Genomic DNA, 27967 nt, shown 5'->3' with positions numbered 1-27967 from the left:
ACAGAGCATCATCATCCACCTGGCAACTCCCGCGGGCCGCTCGCTCCGCCCACCCAGCGACAGGGCCGGAAGCACCGCCTTCCGCAGGGTTGTAGTTCCGGTGCGAACCGGAAGTTCTTCGGCGCGGTCGCGGAGTGGGGGCGTGGGAGCCGCGGCGGGGCGGTGCGAGTGGCCGTAGCTGCTATGGGCAGGAAAGACCGGGCCGACCGTGGTGAGACGCTGCGGGTGCGCTCGAGCCTGCCCACACCCGCCGAGCCAGGCGACTTGTATCGCAGCGGCTGCTCCTGGCTCCCTGGGGTTCCCACAGTCCGCAGGGCTATGGGGTGGGGGGCGACCCGAGACCCCCACGCGGCCCTGCAAGCTGGGCCCGGTGGAAAGCGCTTGCGGGAGAGGACGCCGGGGAGCTAGAGCCGGAGCCCACTAAGTAGAGTCTTTGGGTGGCCCCAGCCCACCCCACCCCCCGTGCTCCAGGCCGCTGGTGGGCTCAGATCTTATTGTCCAATCTGCAGATAAAAAGAAGTCCAAGAAGCGGCAGTATGAGGATGAAGAGGAAGATGAGGACGACCTCCCTGGCAACGAGCCTCAGGAGGCGGTGCCTTCTGCGGCCGGGAAGCAGGTGGATGAGTCCGGCACCAAGGTGGATGAGTATGGAGCCAAGGACTACAGGCTGCAGATGCCGATCAAGGACGACCACACCTCCAGGCCCCTCTGGGTGGTAATAGCACCCTTCTTAGAGGCAGGGCCCAGGGGGCTGTGAGGCCAAAATAGAAGTGTGGGCGAGGGGTCGGGTGGAGGGGGGGAGCTGCCCTGCAGAGCCGCCGGGACAGAGCTTCCAGCCACACCATCCCAACAGCCCGACCCGGCAATGAGCAGCATTCCCACAAGTGTTCCAAGCCGGCTGGGTTTTCTTTGTCTCTTGCGCTCCTTTTACTCATACTAAAGCCCCCGTCCCCCAAATTCTACCAGCGACTCCCTGCTGCTTTTCTCTCCCGGATAAATGTCATTATGTGACAGCTTAATTCCCCATCCAAAAAGTTAGTGGAAGTATATGTTTGCTAAGCATATACTTTTTGCCCAGTTTGAATTCACAAAGGCTCTGCCTTCTTTTGAGCTCTGAGTAAAAGTTCCAACTGTTACTAAAGGGATAGACTAGAAGGCCCACTACTTACTTTTTAGTTACTGGGGCGCAGCTACTTCCTTTGGAAATGCTCTTTTCTCTTTACCCTCGTGTCTGATGAAAGTAGCAGGTCCCCTAGAAAGCTGATGGAGCACTTACCAAATTCCTTTTTTTAGGGCAGCCTCTTTTTTCTTTTTTCCTGTTTTTGGGTTTTTTTTCAAGTGGGAGTGGGAGGGGGCATACCTGGTGGTGCTCAGAGCTTACTTCTGGCTCCGTGTTCAGGGGTCACTCCTGGTGAACTTGGGGGGCCATATGGGGATAGAACGCAGGTAGGCCACATGCAAGTCAAATGCCTTACTTGCTGAACTATTGCTTCAGTTTTTTCTGTTTTGGGGCCATCTTGGCTCTGTGCTCAGGAGTGACCCCTTGGTGGTGCTGAGGAGACGATACCCCGATATGATGGTGATGTCCAGGTTGGGTCGGGGATGGGGGTGCTGTTGAGATTCGAATTGGGGTCTGAAACGTGTAGGGCAAATGCCTTCCTTCCCATTCTGTCTCTCTGGCACCAGTCTTTTTTTTGGTTAAGGATATGGGAAACAGTCTGTTTCTGCAACTCATTCATTCCCTAATCTGAGGGCTCTGTTTGGTGTTTCGCAGGCTCCCGATGGCCACATCTTCTTAGAAGCCTTCTCTCCAGTTTACAAATATGCTCAAGACTTCCTGGTGGCTATTGCTGAGCCGGTGTGCCGGCCAACCCACGTGCACGAGTACAAACTAACTGCCTACTCCCTGTACGCAGCGGTCAGTGTGGGGCTGCAGACCAGTGACATCACTGAGTACCTCAGGAAGCTCAGCAAGACAGGCGTCCCTGATGGAATTATGCAGTTCATTAAGGTGAGCGAGAACTCAGGCCAGACCTTAACATTTGCCTCGTGTTAAGGTAGTGATAAAGGGGACAGGAGCCACAACATTGTTAACTTGTGGCAGTCATTGAAAATGCACACTTAGATCTAGTGTGGGGCAAAGAATACCCCAGCCACTGCTCCTTGGAACCCAACCTTGTGTTTCTTTCTGATGCCACGTTTCCCTTGAGCTGCTTGTGAACTAGTGAGTGCTCACGTGTTAGGGGGAAACAGGCTCATTCTGACTAGGATTATTAGGGAATGCAGGCCCGAGGGACTGGTACTATAGACTGAATTCTATTCTCCACAGTATGTTGAAGCCCTCACCTGTGATGTGATTGTATTTCGCATAAGAAAGTAACTAGGCAGTTAAGGTTATGGCGTAGGGGTTGGTGTCCTTACGGGGGGAGCCACCAGAAGCTCTTGCACACTCTTTACCTGTGCATGTGGAAGAGGTCGTGTGAGCACGTGTGTAAAGGCAGCCCTCGGCCAGCCAGAACGAGAATCTTCATGGAAATCTGAACTGACTGGCGTCTTCGTCATGGGCTTCTGGAAACAACTCTCTGTTGTTAAGTCCCCATTTTTTGATGCTTTTTTATTGGCAGAGTTAGCAGGCTAATACTCCATCCAAGACTGCGAAACTGAGCCCAATGGTCAGGAATTTCCGTTAGGGAAAATAAAAAAAAAACTTCACATTTTGAAATGGTTTAGGTTCCATGTGAAGAGCAGTTGGTTTGTCGTGAGATAAGTGAATATCATTTAGAAGAGATGGGCAGCTGGATTCTGATCCCCAAGTTGTAGTGAAGGACACAGGCATGCGGGACAGCGATGAATTCAATTTCTGAGAAGTTGTCAGGAGCCCCGAGAGGTGACCCAGGGGAGAAAGGCCTCTACCTTTGGCTGGGGTCAGTCTTAGCTGGGAGCATCCTGCAGGGATTCGGTGTTACCCAGTGCAGGAGCAGGGCCAGAATGGTAGCGAAGGCAGGCGGCTGCTGCAGAGCTGGGTGGGAATTTTCATGACCACTGTACAGCATGCTGCCTTCCATCCTGAAGATTCTTGGGGACCCATACAAAATCTAAACTCTGTTCTCCACCATTCAGAAGCTTACATTCCAGTTAGGGGAGGAAGGGCATTGGTGAGGGGCCCAGGAAGCTTAGGAATTTATTCAGCAGTTTCTAAGCGCATGACGGTTTGCCAACTTTGTGCTAGTAGCTATAGTCCTACTAACTGGGTTAGGATGAGGCCTGTGGGGAATGTGAAAGAAAGGGAGAGGGAAAATAGAAAATGAAAAGTAGCTTTTGAAAAATAAGTGGTGGACATCAGAATTAGCCAAGCAAGAAGAAGGTTTTGATCTAAAAAAATAGAAGCTATTAGAAAAAGCTCAATTTAGATTGCACACACTCCTCGACACCCTCCACCTCCCGCCCCCTACCCCCTACCCCCTGCAATTGGGATTACACACTGCATTTTCCTAAGTTAAAAATGGGACTCTCCTCTTGTTGGGTAAGATGTGCTCAGTTGTGAACATGTTCTGCGTGAGCTGCATGCTGCTAACTTGGCTTGTTTGTTACCACCCCTGCAGCTGTGTACTGTCAGCTACGGAAAGGTCAAGCTGGTCCTGAAGCACAACAGGTAAGGGACTCTCACGGTCATCCCAAGTGCTTTCACCCTCTGCACGCTAGTTGGCTCGCAGCTCATATTTAGGAACTTTGCTCTGCTACACTGCAGTCAGTGTCCCCAAATAAGTCAGGGGAGAAGTGAAATGACGGGGCTAACACGGAAGCTTTTCTCATTGGTCACTATGCCCTTCCTTAGCAGCGGGCTCAGGCTTAGATTCTTGCTTATTTAATTTCATTGTGGTACCCAGCCCTCTTGTATTATGTCATAAATATCTAATACCTTAAAACTCAAAATTTGGCGAAGGGTTGTTGGGAGAGTGAAAATGTGGAGAGAAGAGTTGCAGGTGTGGCTTAGTGACAGAATACTTGTCCTGCATTTGTGTGGCCCTGGTTATCCCTAGCACTGTATTGTCCCTGAGCACCAAGCCAGGTGTAGCTCCTAAGCACTACTTTCCCCATGCCCGCCCCCCAGAAAAAATGGAGAGAGGACAGGGGGCAGTATTTCAAGACTACCTAATTGAATAAGCAGTGGAACTTACTGAAAACAGTGTGCAGATCAGTGCACACCTCCTCCCTCCTCTCACAGGTACTTCGTTGAGAGCTCCCACCCCGATGTCATCCAGCATCTTCTCCAGGATCCAGTGATTCGAGAATGTCGCCTAAGGAATGCCGAAGGGGAGGCTACCGAGCTTATCACAGAGACTTTCACAAGCAAATCAGCTGTATGTGGGCTCCTGGGTCCCTTTTGGGTGGGGGTGGGGGTGGGCATTCGGGTTTCAACTCTTGGTGCTTGTCACCCAGCACTTGTACCTTATGGGCCCTGCAGGTTTCTTAGGACTCTTAAATTCTCCTGGTGACTTTGACACTTGCTTGATACTGGGGTTGAGTGTTGGACAAATCCAGATCCTGCCTTTCTTCAACAGATCGCTAAGACTGCGGAAGGCAGCAGTGGGCCCTCCACTTCTCAGGTGACAGATCCACAAGGAAAATCTGAGATCCCCACAGACCTGTTTGACTTTTATGAGCAAATGGACAAAGATGAGGAAGAAGAAGAAGAGACACAGACAGTATCTTTTGAGGTCAAGCAGGTTAGTTTTAATATGCCCCCTCCTGCTTCCTTCTCTGAGGAGTTCCTTTGACTTTTCCTTCTGGTGATGGAGAGTGGTGTAGCCCTGCATCAGTGATCTCTAGTCTGAGAGGTAGGAATCCTGAATTGCTTGCTTTTTTTTGGTATCTGGGAGCCAGAGCATCATTCATCCTAAAGGGGTTATCTGAATGTCCTGTTACTCAGAAGGTAACACCTGTTACCTTCCCAATCACTGGAAGGATATAAGGACGGATATCTAAGGAGCCTTTTTGATGACCAGTTTGGATTTAATTTTGTCTGTGTTCTTAGTCTGAGTTGCTTTTCTGTGCTTTAAACTAGTAGCTACCATATAAGATCTGAAATTGCAAAGGTCTAGATAAACTACTTTTTTGACTGTCAGGTCTCTCGGAATATGTGCTGTTTCTCAAAGCACGGTTTGGAGTTAACAAGATTATGGACCCTTCATGCTCACTCCCCAGGAAATGATTGAGGAACTCCAGAAACGTTGCATCCACCTGGAGTACCCTCTGTTGGCAGAGTATGACTTCCGGAATGATTCTGTTAACCCTGACATCAACATTGATCTGAAACCCACAGCTGTCCTTAGACCTTATCAGGAGAAGAGTTTGCGGAAGATGTTTGGGAATGGACGTGCACGGTCTGGAGTCATTGTTCTTCCTTGTGGTAAGCAACCCCAAAATATGACAGCCTAGTTCTTTGTCTGAATCTGCCAACTTCTTGCTCACCCTTTGCGCATTTCTCCAACTCACGTCTTGCCAGAGGACAGTGTGGGCCAGATGAGTCCGGATTCAGAACTCGCCAAGTGCTTGCTGTGTATGCAGGGCTCCTGGCTATATAATGGTGAACAGAGTAACACTCCTGTCCTCGTGGGACCCGTCTTGGAGGGGTAAAGATAGGTGGTGAACAAAATGACTCACTCAATGATATCTCGGACAGTGAAGAAAACTAGTACAGGATGAGGGGTTAGGTGGTGATGTGAGGGAGGATGCTTCACATTCCAGGTTTGTTTTCTCATTCTTTGTACTCAGTCTTGTGTGAGCTGGGTACATTTGGAAGTTTCAGAGCATAGAAACTTTATTGTTCCTTAGATGGTGTATTACAGTGTCCACATTCAAGAAAGGGCAGTTGTTGCCTCCTCCTTAGTGTTTATTCTATGTCAGTCCTTGCCTGAGTTCTTTTTTTTTTTTTTTTTTGCTTTTTTTTCGGGGGTCATACCCGGCAATGCACAGGGGTTATTCCTGGCTCATGCACTCAGGAATTACTCCTGGCGGTGCTCAGGGGACCATATGGGATGCTGGGAATAGAACCCGGGTCGGCTGCGTGCAAGGCAAACGCCCTACCCGCTGTGCTATTGCTCCAGCCTCCCGAGTTCTTTTTTTTCTTTAATTTTATCCTTAATTTTTTCTTTAATTTTATCTTTTTAAAGTTGCTCACAATAATTTATTACATTCAATATTCCAACACCAATCCCACCACCATAACCTCTCCCCACCACCACCCAAGCCTGCCCCCAAAGCAGGTCCTAAATATTTTGTATGGCTTGTTATGAATAATGAATTAAAAATGATCCAAAAAAAGTTTCCTTAGAGGAAAATGTGTGAAGATCATTGTATCTTCCTTAGAGCCATTAAGCCTTGTATAAGATTACTAACATGTTGTTACGTGTTGAGCCTTGTGTGTTCTTGTGTGTTAATATTTATTTAATTTTGGATCGAGATTGATTGCCTTCTACCTTAACCCCATGAAATATGATGTGATACTCTTGGTACATTAGTGAAGTAGAGGGTAAAACCTCTGTTTGTGTTTTGGATTACTTGGGGGACTCTTTAATGCTGGGGATTACACTCAAGCCTTCTGCATGCAGTGTTATGCTTGCACTAAGTCTGTTGAGCCCCAGCTTTTATTTTGTTTTGGGGCTACTCCCAGTGGAGCTTAGGGCTTATTCGTAACTCTGCTCAGAGAACACTTTTGGTGGGCTTGGGGGACCATATGGGGTGCTGGGGATGGAACCCATGACAAGCTGCATTCAAGGCAAGTGTCCTACCCACTGTATTTTTGTATGCCTTTCAACTTTTTTAAACCCTTTTCTCAAAGTATCTCTATTACACCACTGTCTTCTCAGGTGTAACTCTCATTATTTAATCACTGTCCACTGGTCTTTTAATTGCATTTTGTATTAATCAGTTTTATGTTCTTATGTTGCAAACATTGGTGAAGTCACTCAATACTAGTCTTTCCTTTCAACCTGTTTTGCTTTATGTATTTCTTTTTCTTATGCTTTTTCTGTTTTGCTGCAAAGGCAAAGTTTTTTTCATTTCTTTTCTTAAACTTTTTTGATCACGCCAAGCAATCCAGCAATGTTCAGGAGTTTCTCCTGCCTCTGCACTCAGGAATTATTCCTGATGGTACACAGGGGACCATATGGGATACCGAGGCTGACCCTCGTACAAGGCAAACTCCTTATCTGTTATACTGTCACTCCAGTCTCTGCTATATAAAGGTATACATCTTTATCCAGTTACCTATAGCTAAGTATGGAAGAACTTTGGATACTTCTATATTTAGCATTATTGTAAATAATTGGGAGTGTAACCATTGAGAGTGAGTATATCTTTTTTATCCTAAAATTTTCATATTCGTTGGATAGATAGCCGAAAGTAAGCTTCCTGGATCATGTGATAGCCCCATCTTTGACTTCTTGAGCAAAGTTCATAGAATTTTCCAAAATGGTTGCATGGTTTTATATTCCAACAGCAGTCAGGAGAGTTCTTTTTCCTCCTAATACTTCTTACTGTTGCCTTTGACATAAGTCTTTGTCAGAGGCATGACGTATCTCATTTTATTACATTTCCTTAGAAATCACTGATAATGAAGGTTTTTAATATGTCTTTTAGTCATCTATATTTAGGGGTGCCTGTTTGAAGGGGCTGGAGCGATAGCACAGCGGGTAGGGCATCTGCCTTGCACGCGGCCGACCCAGGTTTGATTCCTCCATCCCTCTTGGAGAGCCTGGCAAGCTACCGAGAGTATCTCGCCTGCACGGCAGAGCCTGGCAAGCGACCTGTGGTGCATTCGATATGCCAAAAACAGTAACAACAAGTCTCACAATGGAGACATTACTGGTGCCCACTTGAGCATATCGATGAACAACAGGACGACAGTGCTACAGTGCTGTTTGAAGAATGCCCAGTTTTTCAGTGTGTGTGTGTGTGGTGTTTTCCTCCAGGCATTTTTTGATATATACATTGGATATAAAAATACTCTGACATTTTTTTATCAGGCATATAGTGTGCAGATATCTTCTGTATTCAAGTAGTTCTCTTTTTCTTTTTCCTTTTTTTTTTTTGCCGTGCTTAAGAAAATATACTGTAATATAGTTCCAGTTGTTTACTTTCATTTCTCATGCTATTTATCAGCCTAGTTTTAGAATAATAATAATAGTAAATTATTGATAGCAAGTATTCAAGTTATATGGAAAAAACCATATAAATTGTTAGGAATAAAATTTTTAAAATAATAGTAATTAATTATCATGTACTGAGTCCTTTATGCAGTCTCTGTTTTAAGCATCCTTACTCCCCAGTAACACTTTCTGCCCTTGGCCTTGGACAAACTAAAGTTTTAGTTTTCCCTTATTCCAAATGGCTACTGTAGCTACTGTAGAGATAATACATAGATAAGGCACTAGGCTTTGCATGGGGCTGACCAGGTTTGAATCCTGGTACCACGCATGGTTCCGTCAGTACCAAGTGGAGTCAGAAACCAAAACAAAAAAGAACCACATCGAAAAGAAATAAAGGACTGGAGAGATAGCAGTTGGTAGCTCTTGCCTTGTATGCAGCTGACCTGGGTTTGATCCCTGGCATCACACGTGGTTCCCCTGAGCACAGTCACGAATAATTTTTTTTTTTTTGGGGGGTCACACCTGGTGATGCACAGAGCTTACTCCTGGCTCTGCACTCAAGAATTAAACCTGGCGGTGCTCAGGGGACCATATGGGATGCTGGGAATTGAACCCGGATCGGCCACATGCAAGGCAAACGCCCTACCCGCTGTGCTACCGCTCCAGTCCCAGTCATGAATAATTCTTGAGTGTAGAGCTAGGGCAGTAACCCTGGAGCATTGCATGTGTGGCCACAAAACAAAACAAAACACACAAACATAAATGACAGTAGGGTTGTTTTTTAAATTTGATTTTGTGTTTCTGCAATTTTATCATTTAAACAAGACTCTTACAAAGTGCTATAGAAAGACCCGGAGACTCTTTTACTCACACTGAAATTTGAAGTGTGTCTGGTTCCTCTTCTATACAGAAGTTCTCAGAGCAATAAATGCCTCGGAGCTTCAGCTAGGAGAATTTTTACAAATAGTCTGTGTCATTCTGAGTCCTTCATTGCAGCCTGGCCTGGAGGAGAATTGTGCTTTGCTTCCTCATAGGTGCTGGGAAGTCCCTGGTCGGCGTGACGGCTGCGTGCACTGTCAGAAAACGCTGTCTGGTGCTGGGCAACTCAGCAGTGTCCGTGGAGCAGTGGAAAGCCCAGTTTAAAATGTGGTCCACCATTGACGACAGCCAAATCTGCCGCTTCACCTCCGATGCCAAGGACAAGCCCATTGGCTGCTCCATCGCCATTAGCACCTATTCCATGCTGGGCCACACCACCAAACGGTCCTGGGAGGCCGAGCGAGTCATGGAGTGGCTCAAAACTCAGGAGTGGGGCCTCATGATCCTAGACGAGGTCCACACCATCCCAGGTAAGCAGATGGAGAGCCGAACTGCCTGTTCGCTAGAGGCGAAATTCACTGCCTGTGGTTGACTGAGGGAGACTGCTGTGGAGCATACCCACCTTGCTAGGAGGACTGGCTGGGTGGTGCACTGGTGGCGGGTGTCCCGAAGCATGGCCCAGAGTACATGTTCATGAAATGTGTTCTTCCTCCATCTTTCTTATTGTTGCATCTCCTAGTTTTCAGTGGCCTTATGAAAAGGCCTCAAATTCTTTTTTTTTTTTTATTTATTTATTTTTAATTAGAGAATCACCGTGAGGGTACAGTTACAGATTTATACACTTCTGTGCTCACACTTCCCTCATACAAAGTTTGGGAACCCATCCCTTCACCAGTGCCCATTCTCCACCACCCGTAAACCCAGTGTCCCTCCCACCCTCCCCAATCCCATCTCCCCCCCACCCCACCCTGCCACTGTGGCAAGGCATTCCCTTCTGCTTTCTCTCTCTAATTAGCTGTTGTGGTTTGCAACAAAGGTGTTGAGTGGCCGCTGTGCTCAGTCTCTAGCCCTCATTCAGCCCGCAACTCCCTTCCCCCACATGGCCTTCGACTGCAATGTAGTTGGTGATCGCTTCTCTGAGTTGACCTTTCCCCGGAACGTGAGAAGGCCTCAAATTCTTATAATAGAAACTCTGCTTCTCCAAATAGTGCAGGCAAACAGTTTTTGAAAGTTATATTAACATGATTTATATAATTTTAAGTACACAATTCAGGAATGTTAGTAAATTCATGGAGTTGTAGAACTATTACCGCAATCTGATTTTAAAACGTCATCATACCCATTCATAGTCAGTATTTTCAGGTCTAGCCTCCAGCAAGCCCTGGATTGTTTTCTGTCTCCATGGACTTGTCTTTTCTGGAAATCTTATTAACAGAATCATACATATTTTCTTATAGCTGACTTCTTTGCATAATGGTTCACCCCTGTTGAATTGAGGTTGTGCTCCTCTTAGTGCCAAATTGTATTCCAGGCAAACCTTTCCTGAGGGAACTTATAAGAAGTATTGATTATCAAGAACAGTGAATGAAATAAAATCTGAGGCAGGCTTTTTTAAATAGTTTTCAAAGTGCCCAAATGGTGTTTGCCTCTGACTTTCTCCTGTGTAAGAAGAGCCACTGTTTAAAGATTCCTATAGATGTTCACTACCAGTCAAGTAGGAGGAACAATGCCTCAGTGTTGAGGCAGAAAGCATCTAGAGCAGAGCATTGATTGCCGAGGTCAGGGGACAGGGAGGGGAAAGTGCTGGGCCGGACCGTGTAGGACCGTGTAGGACCCTGCAGGCCACAGTAAGCACGCTCTGACTTGTACACTGAGAAATTACATGAGGGATTTAAGTAGAGGAGGACATGTTCAACTTACACTATAAAAATATTACCCTGACTCTTATGCCGAGAATATACTGAAGGAAGCAGGGGTGGAAGCAGTGACATGGGTTAGTTTGCAGAATCCCAACAAGAGGCTTGAAATAGTAAAAACTAAACTTGGAAGATGGGGTGTGGGGAAGGAGAGTAGGTATTGGCTCTGAGTGGATTGGAAGTTGACAAAAGAATCATTTTCTACAAATTACTAGAGTTGCTTTGCAATGGTTTAGTTAGAGGCTATACTCGGAGCTTGGAAATGCTTTAGGCTTTCTGTCCCAGTATATTTTAGTGTATCTTGATTACCTCTTGAATTCTGGGTCTGAGATTCTGGAAGGTGGCAGGCATGCTTGGGATTTATTACTGCTTAAGAGGTTCTAGAGGGGGGCTGGAGTGATAGCACAGTGGGTAGGGCATTTGCCTTGCACGAGGCTGACCCGGGTTCGATTCCCAGCATCCCATATGGTCCCCTGAGCACTGCCAGGGGTAATTCCTGAGTGCAGAGCCAGGAATAACCCCTGTGCATCGTCGGGTGTGACCCAAAAAGCAAAATAAATAAATAAATAAATAATTAAAAAGAGGTTCTAGAGGTATACTGCATAGGGGCAACACTGTATCAGTGTCATCCTGTTGCTCATGGATTTGCTTGAGCAGCACCAGTAATGTCTCCATTGTGAAACTTGTTACTGTCTTTGGCATAGCAAATACGCCACAGGTAGCTTGCCAGGCTCTGCCAGCACAGGGATATGCTTGCCATATATAAATAAGTTCTTTATTGCTTTGGATTGCTAGATAAGTTTTTCTCTGTGTGGATCAAGATTGAAGCCACTGATGCTAAGGGATTTTTGAGTTAAAAACTTAAAATATCTTTCAATCATGTTGAATTAGATAGTTTACTTATTTAAATGTATTATTTAAATGTAATATTTTAGATTTATCTCAAGATAAAATTGTTTGTGCTTTTACAAATCTCCCAAAAGAAACCTCATTACAGAACTTAAGTATATTAAGTACTGACTGCCTGTGAGACATTGTGCCAGTTCCATTATTTGGTAAGTGTTATGATTTACAAGCATCAAGCTGTAGTTGGCAAACAAGATGATAACCATGACAATGTCTAACGACACAGATGGCACATAGCATGTGTGTACTGTAATTCCTGTGAGAAGGTCACAAAGGAAGCAGACTCCCCTCTTCAGAGTCATGGGCCCTCTGAACTGAACTGGGATTTATTGGAGGGACCAGAGAGATTTGAGGAAGTTAAACACTCATGTCATATCTAGATGATTCCATAGATGTGTTCCAGATTAAAAATTTATCAGACACGATAGAGTTGAGGCAAGAGACTGATTAGCTCTCAGGTGCTATAGGGAAGACTTGTTTGAATGCTCTCAAGAGGTCAGGCAGGCTCAGAGTTGTTTGTTTTCTAAGCGTGCATTCATACCAGGGTAGGCTTCAGTTTGTGGAACTCCAGAAAGATTCGACAGTGAGTTGGGATTAGATAGCTTTCTGTATTTGTTTTTGGGTCACATACAGCAGTGCTCAGGTCTTACATGTGGCTCTACACTAAGGAATTACTTCTGGCGGTGCTCGGAGGATGCTGGAGATTGAACCCGGGTTGGCCAAGTGCAAGGCAAGAGCATTACCTGATTTATTGTCTCTCGCCCCAGCTCTTTGCATTTTCACTGTCCAACGTTCTCAAGTATGGTGCGGCTTCTCTTCCTTCAGATTCTGTCTGTTTCTGAAATCTTATCCTTAATTATGTTGTGAGATCAACATTCAAATGTTTTAATTTTCTCTCATATCCTTTTTGTGCTCATTTAATTGGATTACATAGAGAGAATGTTAGCTTTGAGAGAAAGGAAGAGCAGGGAAGTTGCTAGTTGAGAATGGGACTAGTCAAAAGGGGGAAGGGACAGCTGGGTGCAGCTGTCTGTCATTGCTCTCCCGTGGCTGACTGGGAGATGCTGGGGGATGAAGAGAGAGTGCCGAGGCTGCCAATCTTCTTTAAAATCCATTTGCCCTCCTACTCTCTACTCTCCGTACTTTTTGAACAAGCCTAAAGTGATTAGTTGCTCTTGCCCAGTCATCCTTGCCTAGAACAGATTTCTGCCACCCAATAACCGGGCATATTGTAGTATTGTAGGCCTTTGTAGTATTGTAGGCCAGTATTAAGTTGTAAGGCTGTATGTGGTAGTGGGACTTTTTAAAAAGTGTGAACCTGCCAAATTATTTCCACAGCCAAGATGTTCCGACGAGTGCTTACCATCGTGCAGGCCCACTGCAAGCTGGGCTTGACAGCCACGCTTGTTCGGGAAGATGACAAAATTGTCGACTTAAATTTTCTGATCGGGCCCAAGCTCTATGAAGCCAACTGGATGGAACTGCAGAACAATGGCTACATCGCCAAGGTCCAGTGTGCTGAGGTAGTTGTCCCTCCCCACACAGTTTGGGAGGGCTGAGGGAAAATGGGGCAGGTTCCTGCCTGGAGGGCAGGCACTCTCACAGGACCTGAGCCAACAGCTGCTGCCCCGGGAGGTGGTCAGTGAGTAGTGGTCATCACCCCCAGGCAGGCTGCTGCTTCTCCCTGCTGGAGCGAGTACCTCGGCTTATTCCCGTGCACCCCCAGGCCCTTCCCAGCACAAAGTCTGTTGGTTTTGATGCCCCCAGAGGGCTCTTGTGGCTTTGAGTGTTGTGTTTCAAAAACGTAGCACTGTAGCACTGTCTTCCCGTTGTTCATGGATTTGCTTGAGTGGGCACCAGTAATGTCTCCATTGTGAGACTTGTTACTGTTTTTGGCATATCGAATACGCCACGGGTAGCTTGCCAGGCTTTGCCATGTGGACAGAATATTCTTGGTAGCTTGCCAGGCTCTCCAAGAGGGACAGAGGAATCGAAACTCGGGTTGGCCATGTGCAAGGCAAACGCCCTACCCACTGTGCTGTTGCTTTAGTACTTCCCAGTTTTGTTCTGTAATCAACACCTGCACAGATCTATGTTCACGGCCACAGAGATAAGTCACAAGACTAGTGTGGGTAAGCCAGATGCCTGAGGCCTTGGTTCAGGTCCTGGCGCCAGGTCCTCTGACCTGGGGGAGCCACCCCTGAGCAGTGCACTGGGAGTAGTGCTCCAGCACCAGCTGGTGCACCCAGATCCCTCCCTGAGTTGTGTTTTTTTTGTTGTTTTTTGTTTTTTTCAGTAAAAATACATGTTTATATGTAGCCCCACTCTGAAGGGACAACATTCTTTCTGGCACCTTCACAGGACTGTTCCCAACCCCCCTACTGCCTACTGTGGCCCAGAAATCCAAATCCTCCTTGCCATCCAAAAACAAAAAAAAAAATGGTTTTAGCTAAGTATAGCTAATGTTCTGTCTGTTCTGTAACCCTTACCTATTGTAAGTAAATTCTGATTTTAATAAATACAAAAAATTGTGCAGGTATCTCCACAACCCAGTGTTAGAACATTTTACCACTCCAGAAAGTTGCCAGGCACATTTATAATGAATCTCTACATCTCCGCCCAGCCCTAGGCAGCCATTAATTTATTTTTTGTGTCATACATTTGAACCTTGGTTGTTTCTCATGATGACAGTATTACTACAGTTATTGTACCTGTTTCCTGGTGGTAGAGCAGTCTTGCTTCCGCAGGACTGTTGTGTAATAGCTTCACTTTAGTGGATCATAGCCAGGGTAGAAAGAGTGTCGTGTGTGTGTGTATGTGTGTGTGTGCTCATGAACTTGAGTTTTAGTTTTATTAGCATAATTTACATCTGACTTATTAACGTATAATCCAGTTACTAACGGAATGGTCTTCAAAAGTTTCCAGTTTTGTTGTTGCTGGTGTTATAGTACAGCAGGTGAGTGTGCTTGCCTTATATGCGGCTGACCTGGCAATCTACAGCACCCCATATGGTCTGTCCCCCTGCCCCCCAGCTCTCCAGGAGTGATCCCCGAGTGCAGAGCCAGAAGTAAGCCCTGAGCTCAGTCAGGTGTGCCCATCCCTCCACACCAAAAAAAAATATATAAATGTTTCCAATTGTGGTCTTTGAACTTGCACACTGACCCCTGATTTTTATTGTATCTCAGGTGTGGTGCCCGATGTCTCCTGAGTTTTACCGGGAATATGTGGCAATTAAAACTAAGAAACGAATCTTGCTGTACACCATGAACCCCAATAAATTCAGAGCTTGCGAGTTTCTGATCAAGTTTCATGAAAGGAGGAATGACAAGATTATTGTCTTTGCTGATAATGTCTTCGCCCTGAAGGAATATGCCGTTAAGCTGAATAAGTAAGTGTTGAAGGGTTGGAGTGACAGCACATCTCCCCTGTGCGAGAGTGCAGCAGGCATGTTGCTCAAGGTCAGGGATTTTAGGCTCTAGAGGTGTGGGTTGGACAGTTTCCCAGCAAGGAGCTTTTTGTTCTCCTGCATACGGTAGGGATACAGAAGGGGCTTCCTTCATTCATCCCTCAGCCTCAGTTCTGCGCTAAGCTCTCCCGAGGTGCTCTCTTCTGACTCTCCTTCCTGAGTTTTCCGAGTCAGCCTCCAGTTTCCTGCCAGATGGGGGGAGGAGGCGCGTGTAGAGGCTGCTGCAGTGGGGGTCTGACACTGCCCCTCACAGCAGTTCGGTCCTTCTGTCTGCCCTGTCGGCACCTTCCAAGGCAGTTGGGACTAGTTCTCGAACCCTTCTGGGAAAGTGGCTTCTTTTCTCTCGGTTACCTTCCTGCACTGTGGAGTTGGCTGTATTCTCTGGGACCCACTAACTAGGCCTGCATCCATCCGTTTTGCTGCTTCCGTGGTGTTGATCACTTCTCTTTAAAGCTGTTACTTTTGTTTTGTTTTGTTTTTTTGTTTTTGGGTCACACCTGGCGATGCACAGGGCTTACTCCTGGCTCTGCACTTAGGAATTACTCCTGGCGGTGCTCAGGGGACCATATGGGATGCTGGGATTTGAACCCGGGTCGGCCGCGTGCAAGGCAAACGCCCCACCCGCTATGCTATCACTCCAGCCCCATAAAGCTGTTACTTTTGGGGGGCGAGGTGGGAGGTGGCTTTGTGGCTTTGTCCCTACCACGTGATTGTCTGCTTGAGTTCAGGGGCAACCCTGTTACGTTTCATGTCTCTCTTCCCTCCCTCCCTCCCCCCACTCCTTTCCAGTATCCTATCAGATTTTCCTGCCATAGAGAACCCTCCCTGACACCAACATTTGAAGCACTGGCGCACCTGAGACTCGTCTCTTGTTGCCTGCTGGCTAGGTTATTGCTGGCACAGTGAAGTACTCCGTGGGTAGTGCTCTCGTGGCTGCTAGAATGATGGCGTCTACTTTTACTTACTCTTTTTTCTTTTTGTACATCCAGTTAATTGTTTCTGTCTTGTTTTCTTATGTCATAGTCATTATGTGGGCCCAGGACATTGCTCTGTTCTATGGCTTGGGACACACAGCTGGCAGGTTGTCTCTGAGCCTTATCACAAAGGGAGGAGGTGTCAGTAAATACTTTGCAGGAAGGGCTCTTGGTGTTACTCGTTTGAGTGAGAGACAGAGTATCGGCTTTGGAGTGAAGACACAGGGGATGGGGGTCCCAGCTCCTTTTAGCTGGGTCACCTGTGGAAAGGTACCCGCCCCTCTGCATCTTTTGCTCTTCTGTCAGAAGGAGATGCCACACCTTCCTCAAAGGATTCTTGTGCCCATCTGATAGGTGTTCAAGTGTTAGGTTTTTCTGTGTGAAGAAAGTCACCTTTCTTTCTCATTCCCTCTATGGGAGAAACTACCAGAAACACATGTGAGTAATTTTGTTGATGAGGGAGGAGGAGGAAAGAAAATATCTAAAAACCTGGTGTGGGGAGGGAAATAGGGAGGAGGAATGCGTTTCCATAGCAGGGCACCAGAAAACAGTAAGATTTGTCTGTTACTCTGGAGTGGACACTCAGGTATGGCACTTCATGGGTGGTGACCAGCGGCCATCAACCTACACGGTTAAGCCCATTGTGCAGCACAGGCGTGGGGAGTTGGGCAGGGTGGTGTGGAACGTTGGCAGAGCTGCTCTTTAGCCGTCAGTGCGCTGCCTTGGCACAGCTCATGGCCTGGGTGGTGGAACAGCCACTCCGGCTGTTTCTTCTGTCCATGCCGGGGCCGTGAGTCTTACCTTCTGTGCTTGTCAGGAACAGTGATGTAGAAACGGGGCTTTCAGCGGGGTACCCAGCGTGGAGCTTGACGGGGCCCCTCCACGCCTGAGGTCTGCCCTTGCTGTTCTTGTCGTTGCCTCCACTGTTGGTACTCGCCTTTGGGAACCCGCCTCTGTAAGAGAGGGCACTGCTGAGAGAGGGTAACCTAAATGTTGAACCCTTTGTTGGGGGATTGGAAGTTATGGAGACTTATTTTGAACTTCGTATAGTAAAAGGTCAGTGGGGAAAAGGCTGAAGGGGGCTCTTTTCTCTTTCGTCTCCTCTGAGAATGCTGGTATCTTTAAGAATAGTTACTTGCTTGCAAATTACAGTGCTTTTCTTTACTACTCTCATGGACTTCATAGAATCCAGGGGTTTCTTCTGTGGATATTAAGCTTAGAAGTAGAAAAGCAGGGAAAAGCACACTCCGAAACCAGAGTGAAGAAGGGAAGATCCTGAAGGGCACGGTGGCCTGAACCGAGCCTGAAGGGTGGACCTAGGATCAGGTGGAGAGGTTGGGGAGTGCCTGTGGCCGCCCGTGTTTCTGGATCTTCTCTTGGTACTCTCACCTGATGACACCCCAGGGGAAGGAAACTTCGTAGGAGCTTCTGTCCCTCGGATGTGCTTTCAGGATAAGGAAGGGGTGGTTCAGTGGTGTGACTAACTCGGCTTCTTTCTTCCCCAGACCCTATATCTACGGCCCTACATCCCAAGGAGAAAGGATGAATATTCTCCAGAATTTCAAGCACAATCCCAAAATCAACACCATCTTCATATCCAAGGTCTGTGTGACCTGTGGGTGAGGCCCCAAGCTCATGTTGGGGTGGCAGGATCCTGGACGGTCTGGGCAGTGAATTGGTGTTTGTTGAAGGAAGCCCAGGTGTCAGTTTTTATTCCCGTTGTCCCAGCATAGGAATGCTGGGTTGGCGTGTGAGAAGCAGATGTGGGGTTTCATGTGTCATAGATAAAATACTTGTTCATGTGTCATAGATAAATATCATCCCAGCCCCAGAAAATCTTTTAACCTGATGGGACTGGGAAGAAAGGCAGCCTGAGTTTCATTCCCAGCACTGGGAGTGATTCCCAAGCACTGCCAGATGTGGATCGAGACCCAAAGTAATTAGTCAGTTATTCTCTTTGTTTAATTAACGTTCCCCCTCCCCCACACATTTTCCACGTTTTGGGGTACAGGAATTTTCATTTATTACTGTGATTTTTAATATGCAAGGGAGGCAGTTGTACTCTGACCTACGGTGAGGTCAGCAGAATGACTCCCGTGGGAATAAATAAGCACTTGGACTAAGCACTCTTTGTCGGTCTGGGGACTTTTGAAGGTCACTGGTGGCATTCGCCTGCTACCTGGTAACCTTTGGGATTTGAGCAGATCCAGCACCCAAAAGAAGGCTTCCTATGAAATGTTCAGGGGTGTGTCAGAAAGCTGCAGTCTCTGATGTTGGTGGCTGGGGACTTAAGTGGTTGGAACCCCCACGATGAGGGTGGTTTCCCTGCCTGAGTCCAGTCCAGTACAGGCAGTGGCCCCTGCTGGGTTACATGTCCCACATGAGCGGCTGGGCCCCGTGGCCACTGGGGAAGAATATTATTATGTTTTGAGATCAACCTACAGTTTATATACATTGGAGCCTAGTTGGTCTTTGCACTTTGTGTCCCATGCATGGAAGCTCTCCTCCTCACATTAGCTGTTCCTGTAGGTGGGTGATACGTCATTTGACCTCCCAGAAGCAAACGTCCTTATTCAGATCTCATCTCATGGTGGTTCCCGGCGGCAGGAGGCCCAGAGGCTCGGGCGAGTGCTCCGAGCCAAGAAAGGTAAGGGCGATTCTCTTCCCCTGCTGCCGAGGTCTCTCCTTGCACACAGCTCAGCAGAGGAAGAGGGAAGGCAGAGCTGCCCCTGGGTCCCTGCAGTGCGATAGGTGCTCCTGGGGGAAGCCAACTGTGAGGAACGGATCCCAGAGCTAGGAGCAGACCTCCTGGCCCTTGTTTCTCAGGCTGGAAGGTGAGTCTGGGTGTTATCCATGGGCAGCTGCCTGGATTTCACACGGTAGCCTCAAAGCTGAGCTACTCTGAGTAACCCCCTGGTCGTGGTAGGTAGGAGGGAGAGCCAGGGTGTGGTGCTCAGTGGCATGGTCTGGGAGGGGTGGCCTAGCACTGGAAGTGTGCGCGATGGACGCTGCTCCCCTGGCTCTCAGTGCAGGAATGTCGGAGGCCTGGTAAGAGTGCCTTGGACCACCCCAGGGGCACGAGAGACTGATGGACCCCGCACTCAGAGCCTGAGGGGGGCTGCCCGCCCCCGGGTGAAGGATTGCACAGGCCCCACAAAAGCTCAGTGAAGGAGGATCTGCAAGGGTTCTTGTCAGCTGCAGGGAAAGGACCTGGGCCCCCATCACAGGATGGAGCAACTGGGATTATCTGCTTTTTTTTTTTTTTTTTTTTTTTTGAGCCATCCTTGTCCTGGGTGCCTGGTGATGTCTCATCATGGCTTTCATTTGCATTTCTCTGATGAATAATGCTGTTGAGCTCTTAATGTTTGCTCCTGGCCATTTGTTTGTTTTGCTTTTTGGATCACACCTGGTGATGCCCAGGGGTTACTCCTGGCTCTGCACTCAAGAATTACTCTTGGCCGTGCTTGGCAGACCATATGGGATACCAGGAATTGAACCTGGGTCTGCTGTGTGGAAGGCAAACACTACCTGCTACACTATCACTCCAGCCCTCCCTAGCTATTTTCATGTCTTTTAAATTTAGAGAACTGTCTGGTTTCAGCTTCTTCACCCTTTTAATAATTGGGTTATTTGTGATTCCATTTTTGAGGTGGTGTTACAGTTGTTTTATATAATCTAGATACAGATCCTTTATCAGAAACACACTTTGTATGGTTTCTCCCGTTCTGTGGATTGTTGATTCACTCTTTTAGTTATGCCCTTTTAAGCACAGTTTTTAATTTTGATGAAATCCAAGTTAATGAAAATGAATTATCCTGTAGGCCTTGGGTGATCTCCTGTGTACAGAACTCCCCGAATGCGTGGCTGGCTTTTGAACTCTGAGCTTCATTCCTGCATTCTGACCACCGGTGTTCTTTCTCCTGCCCTTTCCCTAGGCATGGTTGCAGAGGAGTACAATGCCTTCTTCTACTCGCTGGTTTCCCAGGATACACAGGAGATGGCATACTCAACCAAGCGGCAGAGGTTCTTGGTAGACCAGGGTTATAGTTTTAAGGTATGTGTCCCCTGGGTCTCTGGTTACAGTGGAACCAAGGCTTCTGTTGTGACCTGGCCTTTCAGAGTAGTTGGGGCCACTTGACAACAGGCATGTGGCACAAAGCTTAGGCAGCCACAGAACATTAGTGTGCCCAAGGTCTCTTCATGGGGGTGGTGGGCTATAGGGGATTTGTGGGGGAGATATCTTGCAGGATCCTCCTGTTCCAAGTCTGCACAGTGGGTGGTCAAAGAACGGAACCTTAGGGCAAGTCATGTTTGTTTGTTTGTTTGTTTTTGAACCACACCTGGCAGTGGTGCTCAAGGCCTACTCTTGCCTCTCTGCTCAGGGATCACTCCTGGCAGGGCTTGGAAGACCACAGGGGGGGCCAGGAATTGAACCCAGGTTCGCTGCGTGCAATTCAAGCACCCTGCTCTCTGGACCCTTGCTCTGGTCATCTTGTTGACAGTTTATGGCAACAGATGCTGGTGGGGAAATGTTCTAATCTAGCAGGCTTGGCATGCCAAGGAGCAGTGACCATCACCGTGTTAGCCTGAGTACCCTGGGCTTGCTTTCTCAGGGGTGCTGCCTCCGGATTAGGAGAATCTGTCCTTAGCTGGTGCACCTCAGTGGGCCTCACATATGTCAGAGCTCTCCTTGTGCTACAAGTCACATATTTGAATAACTCAGGGAAATTCTTTTTGTTTGTTTGTTTTTAAATTTTTTATTGAATCACTGTGGGATAGGCCATTACAAAGCCATTCATGATTGGGATTCAGTCATACAGTATTCCAACACCCATCCCTCCACCAGTGCACATTTCCCACTACCAGTGTTCCCAGGTTTCCTCCCATCACTCCCACCCCCCACCCCTGCCTGTCTCTATGGCTGGCACTTTTCTCCTCTCCCCCGCCCCCTCCCCCTCCCTCTCCTTCTTCCCCTCCCTTTCCCTCTCCCCTTCCCCCCTCCCTCCCCTTCTCCCTCACTCTGTGTGTGTGTGTGTGTGTGTGTGTGTGTGTGTGTGTGTGTGTGTGTGTGTGTGTGTGTGTAATATTTACTTTTGGGCACTGTGGTTTGCAATATTGATACTGAAAGGTTATCAAGAATATCCCTGACCTACTTTTAACACTCAAATCTTGTCCAGCATTACCATTCCCAGCTAGTATTGTCATAGTGGTTTCTTTTCTATCTTATCTACCTTCAGCCCCATGCACAATTGTGTTTAGTTCCAACTATTGACCAGTCCTCCTGGCCCCTGTTTTCCCTGGCCATGGATATTCTTCCACTATATATATATATATATATATATATATATATATATATATATATATATGTATGTATATATATGTATATATATATATATATTTTATATACCACAAAGGAATGCAGTCATTCTATCAGGGAAATTCTTAAAGCTTTGTGTTAACTTCCATTGTCTGGAGCATTTGCTCTCTTTCCTGTGTGTGTGTGTGTTGGAATTTGGTCCCCGAAGGTTTTTTGTGGGAACCTCATGCCAGAAGTGGGGGACTCATAGAGCAGCACTGGGACAGTGGAGGAGAGGCTCCTGAGTCGTGATTTGCAGGACTGTAGTTTCGAATCTTCACATCCTTTTGATGGTATCTTATTACACACAGAGTCCTGTTACCAGCCTTGCTGTTACCAGGCTGGGTTGCCTGACCTTTTTCTCTTTAGCCAGAGATGGTGACACTTCTCAGAGTCTCAAGCTAGGCTCAGATTTCTATTTATTTATTCACTTATTTACCTATTTTTTCTTGTTTGATTTTGCTTTTGGGCCAAACTTGGCTGTGCTTAGTGGTCACTCCTGGCTCTGTGCTCAGGGATAATTCCTGGCAGGCTGGGGGATGGCGGGGACCATATGGGTGGGTGCTGGGGATCAAACCCAGTTCAACTGCATGCAAGGCAAGCGCCCTACCTGCTGGACTATTTCTCCAGCCCCAAAGTTCAGATTTTTTGAAGAATTTGCATTGTGATCTTCTTTATCTGTCTGTAAAAAATGTGTGTGCTAGGGCTGGAGAGAGTACTGGGGCACTACAAGGTTCTCAGAGCACTGTGAGGAGCACAGCCAATCACAGAACCAGGATTAGCCCTTAAACTCCTCTGGGACCCTTCTTGTCCCGTCATCCTGTCCTGGCCTCCCACCGCTCCCCCTCTCTGTGTTGAGTTCTGTGTCCAACCTTCTGTGTTTTGGAAGCGTTACAAGGATAAGAGAAGCAATGAATCATGAAGTGCTTTGGGGCCTTCAAAAGGGAGGCTCTGCACAGCAGCACCTACGTGGGTCCGTGTCTAGTTGGTGGAGCTGCCTTAGCCTTCCTGTCTTTCCTGCTGCCCCCTTGAAGGATGGTCAGAGTCCTCAGACGACCAGGCCTTGTAGAAGGTGACCAGGCTGGGCACTGCTGTACTATGATCTCTGGCTACCTGCATATTCAACTGCCTCCATACTGCTAGGAATTGCCTCTAAGACAGATTTTGAGACTTGAAGGAAGAAAATTTTCTTTACATAATCAGCTCAGACTTTCAATGGAGATCTGTGCCTTTTTGTGAATTATGAAATAAAGTGAAATCTCCATTATACTTTATCTTGCTCTTCTAAAAACCTACAAATCCATTCTGTACATCCGGGCTGCTACTGGAAACTGTGGCCTCCCTTGGGACTGAAGGTTCCCTAGGAGGCCAGCAGGCTGTTTGGCCTTTGGTCCCTTTCTTTACCTGGTGCAAAATGACAGAAACTACCAGAGTGGAAGTTTTTAGTCACCAAAATTACCATTCTGATAGTGACCATTTAACTGCTCTATGTGGGGAGCACATTTCTTTGGGTTTTTCTCAACATCTCTTGCCTTAGAATTCTTAGAGAAGCCAAAAAGTGTGGGCTTTGCAGGTGATCACGAAGCTCGCAGGCATGGAAGAAGAACACTTGGCATTTTCAACAAAAGAAGAACAGCAGCAGCTGCTTCAGAAAGTCCTGGCTGCCACAGACCTGGACGCTGAAGAAGAGGTGGTGGCGGGAGAATTTGGCTCTCGGTCCGGCCAGGTAAGTGAGCGTGAGGCTCCAGTGTCAGTCCTGAAGAGCAGGTGTATCCCGGTTCCCTGAGTCTGTGTGTCTGTGCCTCTGCGCCTTCAGTGTGGGAAACCCAGGAAGCTAGAGAAGGGCGGTGGGGTGGACAGGACCACGAGGGCCTCGGCCTCTTCTGAAGCCTGTGAAGTGGGAATGAGGATCAGCTCTGAATATACTTGTAAGTTTTCTTCACACACTGAAGTTATTTGTAAATAGCCCACTTTTGGCTTTGCAACTGTTTACCGAATGCCTGCTGTGTGCTAGTGTTGGGTTGCAGCCTGAGAGCTCCCCAAGAATAGTCTGACCCTGGCCTTATGCAGAAAGGCAAGGAAGGGTGGAAGAAAAAGCCACTGCAGCCTGAGAGGTGGGAGTTTGAATAACCAGGTGAATTTGATTTAGAAGCTTGCTTGGGGCGGCTGTAAGACAAGTCGTTTTCTGCTCCCACCCACCCTCTCAATTTAGGCTTATTTAGAGGTATTAACTAGGTTCAGTCCTACATACCTCAAGTATGGCCCTGAAGCAGTTCCGGCAATGGGGAGTAAGCCACATATTTCCCATGGATGTGGGAACAGCAAGGAACTTCGTTTTTCTGGGTTCAGCTCAAAACTAACAGGTTGTTATGTCCTTCCTGAGCATTATTACATGGGATATAATTAATGGAAGTGTTATGGGCAGTTGTACCAGGTCCTTCCTAGGCGAGAAATAGAATTTAGTCAAGTTCCATTGAAGCAAAGTAAGTACCAAAGTCAAAAACTACGTAGTGTCTAGAACAGGAAAGGAAATAAAGAGCATTAGGGGGAGGTGCCGCTGTTCCTCCTCTCACAGATCTCCCCCCCAAATGGGGGCTGATCACTGGAAACCTTCCTGCCTGTGACTGCATCTCGGGCCATGTCTGACCAGTCCCCCTTGTAGTGTCATTTCAGGCCAGGCTTCTGGGGTCCTGCTTCACTCCCTTTTTTATACTTCCGTAGGACCTGACATAGGTGGAGTGCCGAGCATGGGGTCTTACACTGGACGGGGGTGATTTCTGTATATGTTGTTGCAAATCTAGCCATTCCCATTTTACAGATGAGTTTATTGAGGTGAAGGATCACAGTGTTTGCTCAGGTCGCCCAGTGCGCGATAGACTCAATACTGACGCCCAGGGTTTACTAGCTGTACACTTGATTTAAGGTCTGTGATGCATTCTCCTGAGATTTTGGAAAATCTATTAAAAATTGGGTTCAGAAATTGTTGGTGAGGCAAGGTACCTTTGTGAAAATAGTATCTGCGTCCAGAGGACTAGTGCAGAGGCTTGAGTGCCTGCCTTGCGGGCACATGTGATACGAATCCATGTGTGATCCTGGCAGCTCTTTTTTTTTTTTTTTAACTTTTTATTAAATCACCATGTGGAAAGTTACAAAGTTCGCAGGTTTATATGTCAGTTATACAATATTCAAACACCCATCCCTTCACCAGTGCCCATATTCCACCACCAGAAACCCCAGTATACCCCCCACCCCCTACCCCCTACTGTATAACTAATGAATTTCACTTCATTTTTTCTTTACCTTGATTACATTCCATAATTCAACACAAAACTCACTATAGTTGTTGGAGTTTCCAACCAAGAGAGACAGACCTACTACATTTGATAATTAGTTTTTCATTGCCGGAAATGAAGAGATATGTAGCCCCACTGCTACAAGTACATAACTCTCTCTCTCTCTCTCTCTCTCTCTCTCTCTCTCTTTTTTTTCCTTTTTCCTTTTCCTTTTTTTTTTTTTCCTTTTTCCCCCTCATCCCCCTTCCTGCGCCTCATAGTATGGTGTACGCAACGCCGCGTCGGCCAGCGTGGGGCTTTTGCTTAGTTCACAGTCCAGAGAGGTGGCTGCTACATTAAAAACCTTCAATATTTCAACAAAAACTTACTGTTATTATTTGGAGTTTCCCCCCCAAGTCAGACCTGTTCAAATGGAACCGTTTCACATTGCTGACAATTATAAATGTTAAGTCGCGTCTGCGCGGTTTTGGATTTCTGTATAAAGTCCAGGGAAAATTCTGCCAGAAATTACATAGTCCAGCTCACAGTCCCAGTGCATTGCTGTAAGAAGTCTCTGAATTCAAAGTCTTTAGGCGCAGAGGGTCCGATTCGCGCTCAGTGGCTCCGGATTTATCTGGGCCGAGGGCGTGCCGGTTACGCCCCCTTCCCATGAGTTCCTGGGAGCCCCAAAAGTAAAAACCGAATACCTGTGGGTTTGGAGTCACAGAAGATGGCGCCTGCCACGTGGGTGCCGCCAGACCGCTGCTTTCTGTGTAGGAAGACAGGGTGGGGAGGAAAAAAATCCACCCCCGGCAGCACAGAGTTGTAGCCCAGTTCGGTGTCCCAGTGCATCGCTATCGGATGCTGCGCTGGATGCCCGAATGTGTTACATCTCTGGAATTAAAGTCTTTAGGCGCAGAGGGTCCGATTCACGCTCAGCGGCTCCGGATTTATCTGGGCCAAGGGCGTGCCGGTTATGTCCCCTTCCCATGAGTTCCTGGGAGCCCCAAAAGTAAAAACCAAATACCTGTGGGTTTGGAGTCACAGAAGATGGCGCCTCTGGCAGCTCTTTTTTTTTTTTTTTTTTTTTTAATTTATTTATTTTTAATTAGAGAATCACCGTGAGGGTACAGTTACAGATTTATACACTTTTGTGCTTATACTTCCCTCATACAAAGTTTGGGAACCCATCCCTTCACCAGTGCCCATTCTCCACCACCCGTAAACCCAGTGTCCCTCCCACCCTCCCCAATCCCATCTCCCCCCCACCCCACCCTGCCACTGTGGCAAGGCATTCCCTTCTGTTTTCTCTCTCTAATTAGCTGTTGTGGTTTGCAATAAAGGTGTTGAGTGGCCGCTGTGCTCAGTCTCTAGCCCTCATTCAGCCCGCAACTCCCTTCCCCCACATGGCCTTCGACTACAATGTAGTTGGTGATCGCTTCTCTGAGTTGACCTTTCCCCGGAACGTGAGGCCAGCCTCGAAGCCATGGAGTCAACCTCCTGGTACTTATTTCTACAGTTCTTGGGTGTTAGTCTCCCACTCTGTTATTCTATATACCATAGATGAGTGCAATCTTTCTATGTCTGTCTCTCTCTTTCTGACTCATTTCACTCAGCATGAAACTTTTCATGCCCATCCACTTGACTACAAAATTCTTGACCTCCTTTTTTCTAACAGCTGCATAGTATTCCATTGTATAGATGTACCAAAGTTTCCTCAACCAGTCATCCGTTCTGGGGCATTCGGGTTTTTTCCAGATTCTGGCTATTGTAAACAGTGCTCTGGCAGCTCTTTTGATCTTAGTGCCACACACGATTTCTGGCTGCACCAGTTGTGTAAGCACCGTGATAAAGGAACAAGAGTCTGAAGCCTGGTCACCTGGCCTCAGGATTCTTCTCTAAATGCTGTGTGGTCTTGGACAAGATCCTTCATCTCATGTCTCAGTTTCTGCTTCTGTATGATGGGATTATGGAGCCAGGGAGATCTCCCAAAGGGCTGGAGCACAGGCCTTTCAGATACACATTTGATCCCCAGCCTCACATGACCTCCTGAGTGCCACTGGGTGTATAGCCTAGCTGGCTTCAGTGTTGGGATAGCCCCTCCCCCTCCTCCGAAAACACCTCCTGCAAAAAAGAAAAAAAAAGGAATGATAGTTTATGACTGTGTTTGAAAAGTCAGTGCCTGTATATACTGCTCAGAACAATGCCTGAGACATACTGGTTAGTAAATGGCTACTTGTAATAAAATACATTGACACATTTTGTGAGCTAATTATGATTATGCAAGGCATGTCCTTCCCCTGGAGACTAACGTTGGATTGGGTTCCTGCAGGTATCTCGGCGCTTTGGCACAATGAGCTCCATGTCAGGGGCTGACGACACCGTGTACATGGAGTACCACGCCTCACGGAACAAAGCTTCTACTAAGCACGTGCACCCACTTTTCAAGCGCTTCAGGAAGTGATGCCCAGGGCCTCCCCAGTGAAGGCTGTGGACTGGAGCCACCGCTGGCAAAGGGTTTTCTCTGCAACCTGTACTCAGTCTACCCACATTCTTTCCTCTACCATTGGCCAAATTGGTCTAGATTCAGTATCTGTACTCTGGGTTGAGGAAAGCACATTAAGAACTTTTGTCTTTATGTGTTTTAAATGTGGAGGGGTGGCTGCTTTTGTTTCGTTTTTCGCTTCTTTTGCAGATCACTTCTCAAACTTGTTGAGTGTCATTTCAGATATTTGTAATATGTGGGGCCAGAGAGACACAATGAGTGCAGCTGGCCCAGCTTCAAACCATGGCAACCGATATGGCCCCTGGGCCTTCTGGGGTGTAACTCAATTTTTTAAATTTTGTAATATTTAAGATGTATTTATCACTCTTCACCTGAATAAACAAATATGAAAGTATTTAATGAGTCTCCACCATTCTACATGTTCTTATGCCTTGTCACAGGCATGTGTGTCTGGATGACACACCCCAGGCAAGGCCTCCCTTTGTAGGAGGCACAGAGTTATGCCTCTGTGGCCTGTTCTGGGGAGCTGTCGGGAGATACAAGATAGAGGAGACTTGGCACTTAGTGCTGAAGTGTTGGCTGGGAGCGGGGGAGTGGGGAGA

At 47.2% G+C, this 27967-nt stretch overlaps 1 protein-coding gene across 2 annotated transcripts; it reads left to right on the top strand.

The window, feature by feature from the left end:
- Positions 1-108: 108 nt before the first annotated feature.
- On the top strand, positions 109-27759 carry ERCC3 (ERCC excision repair 3, TFIIH core complex helicase subunit). Of its 2 annotated transcripts, none has more exons than XM_055122628.1 (15): positions 109-211; positions 510-712; positions 1775-2011; positions 3603-3652; positions 4226-4361; positions 4563-4727; positions 5206-5410; positions 9185-9499; positions 13130-13314; positions 14977-15179; positions 17737-17833; positions 18761-18878; positions 20167-20285; positions 23161-23313; positions 27192-27759. In XM_055122628.1, exons 1-15 carry the CDS (start codon positions 184-186, stop codon positions 27321-27323), a joined length of 2346 nt encoding a protein of 781 aa, XP_054978603.1. In that variant the 5' UTR covers positions 109-183; the 3' UTR covers positions 27324-27759. The 2 variants fall into 2 exon arrangements, with proteins under 2 accessions (XP_054978603.1, XP_004608184.1); XM_004608127.2 differs by having other exon boundaries at positions 510-715.
- The last annotated feature ends 208 nt before the right edge of the window (positions 27760-27967 follow it).

The sequence above is a fragment of the Sorex araneus genome, chromosome X (assembly GCF_027595985.1).
Source record: "Sorex araneus isolate mSorAra2 chromosome X, mSorAra2.pri, whole genome shotgun sequence".
NCBI lineage: Eukaryota > Metazoa > Chordata > Mammalia > Eulipotyphla > Soricidae > Sorex > Sorex araneus.
Note: the sequence above shows the minus strand (reverse complement) of the source record. Positions and strands in the feature narration are given on the sequence as shown.

Bases quoted from the DNA above. Each gene is read 5' to 3' on its own strand.
- ERCC3 (XM_004608127.2), top strand. From the start codon at position 184: ATGGGCAGGAAAGACCGGGCCGACCGTG. The intron at 716-1,774 runs GTAATAGCACCC...GGTGTTTCGCAG, and splicing joins CCTCCAGGCCCCTCTGGGTG to GCTCCCGATGGCCACATCTT. The intron at 2,012-3,602 runs GTGAGCGAGAAC...CCACCCCTGCAG, and splicing joins GAATTATGCAGTTCATTAAG to CTGTGTACTGTCAGCTACGG.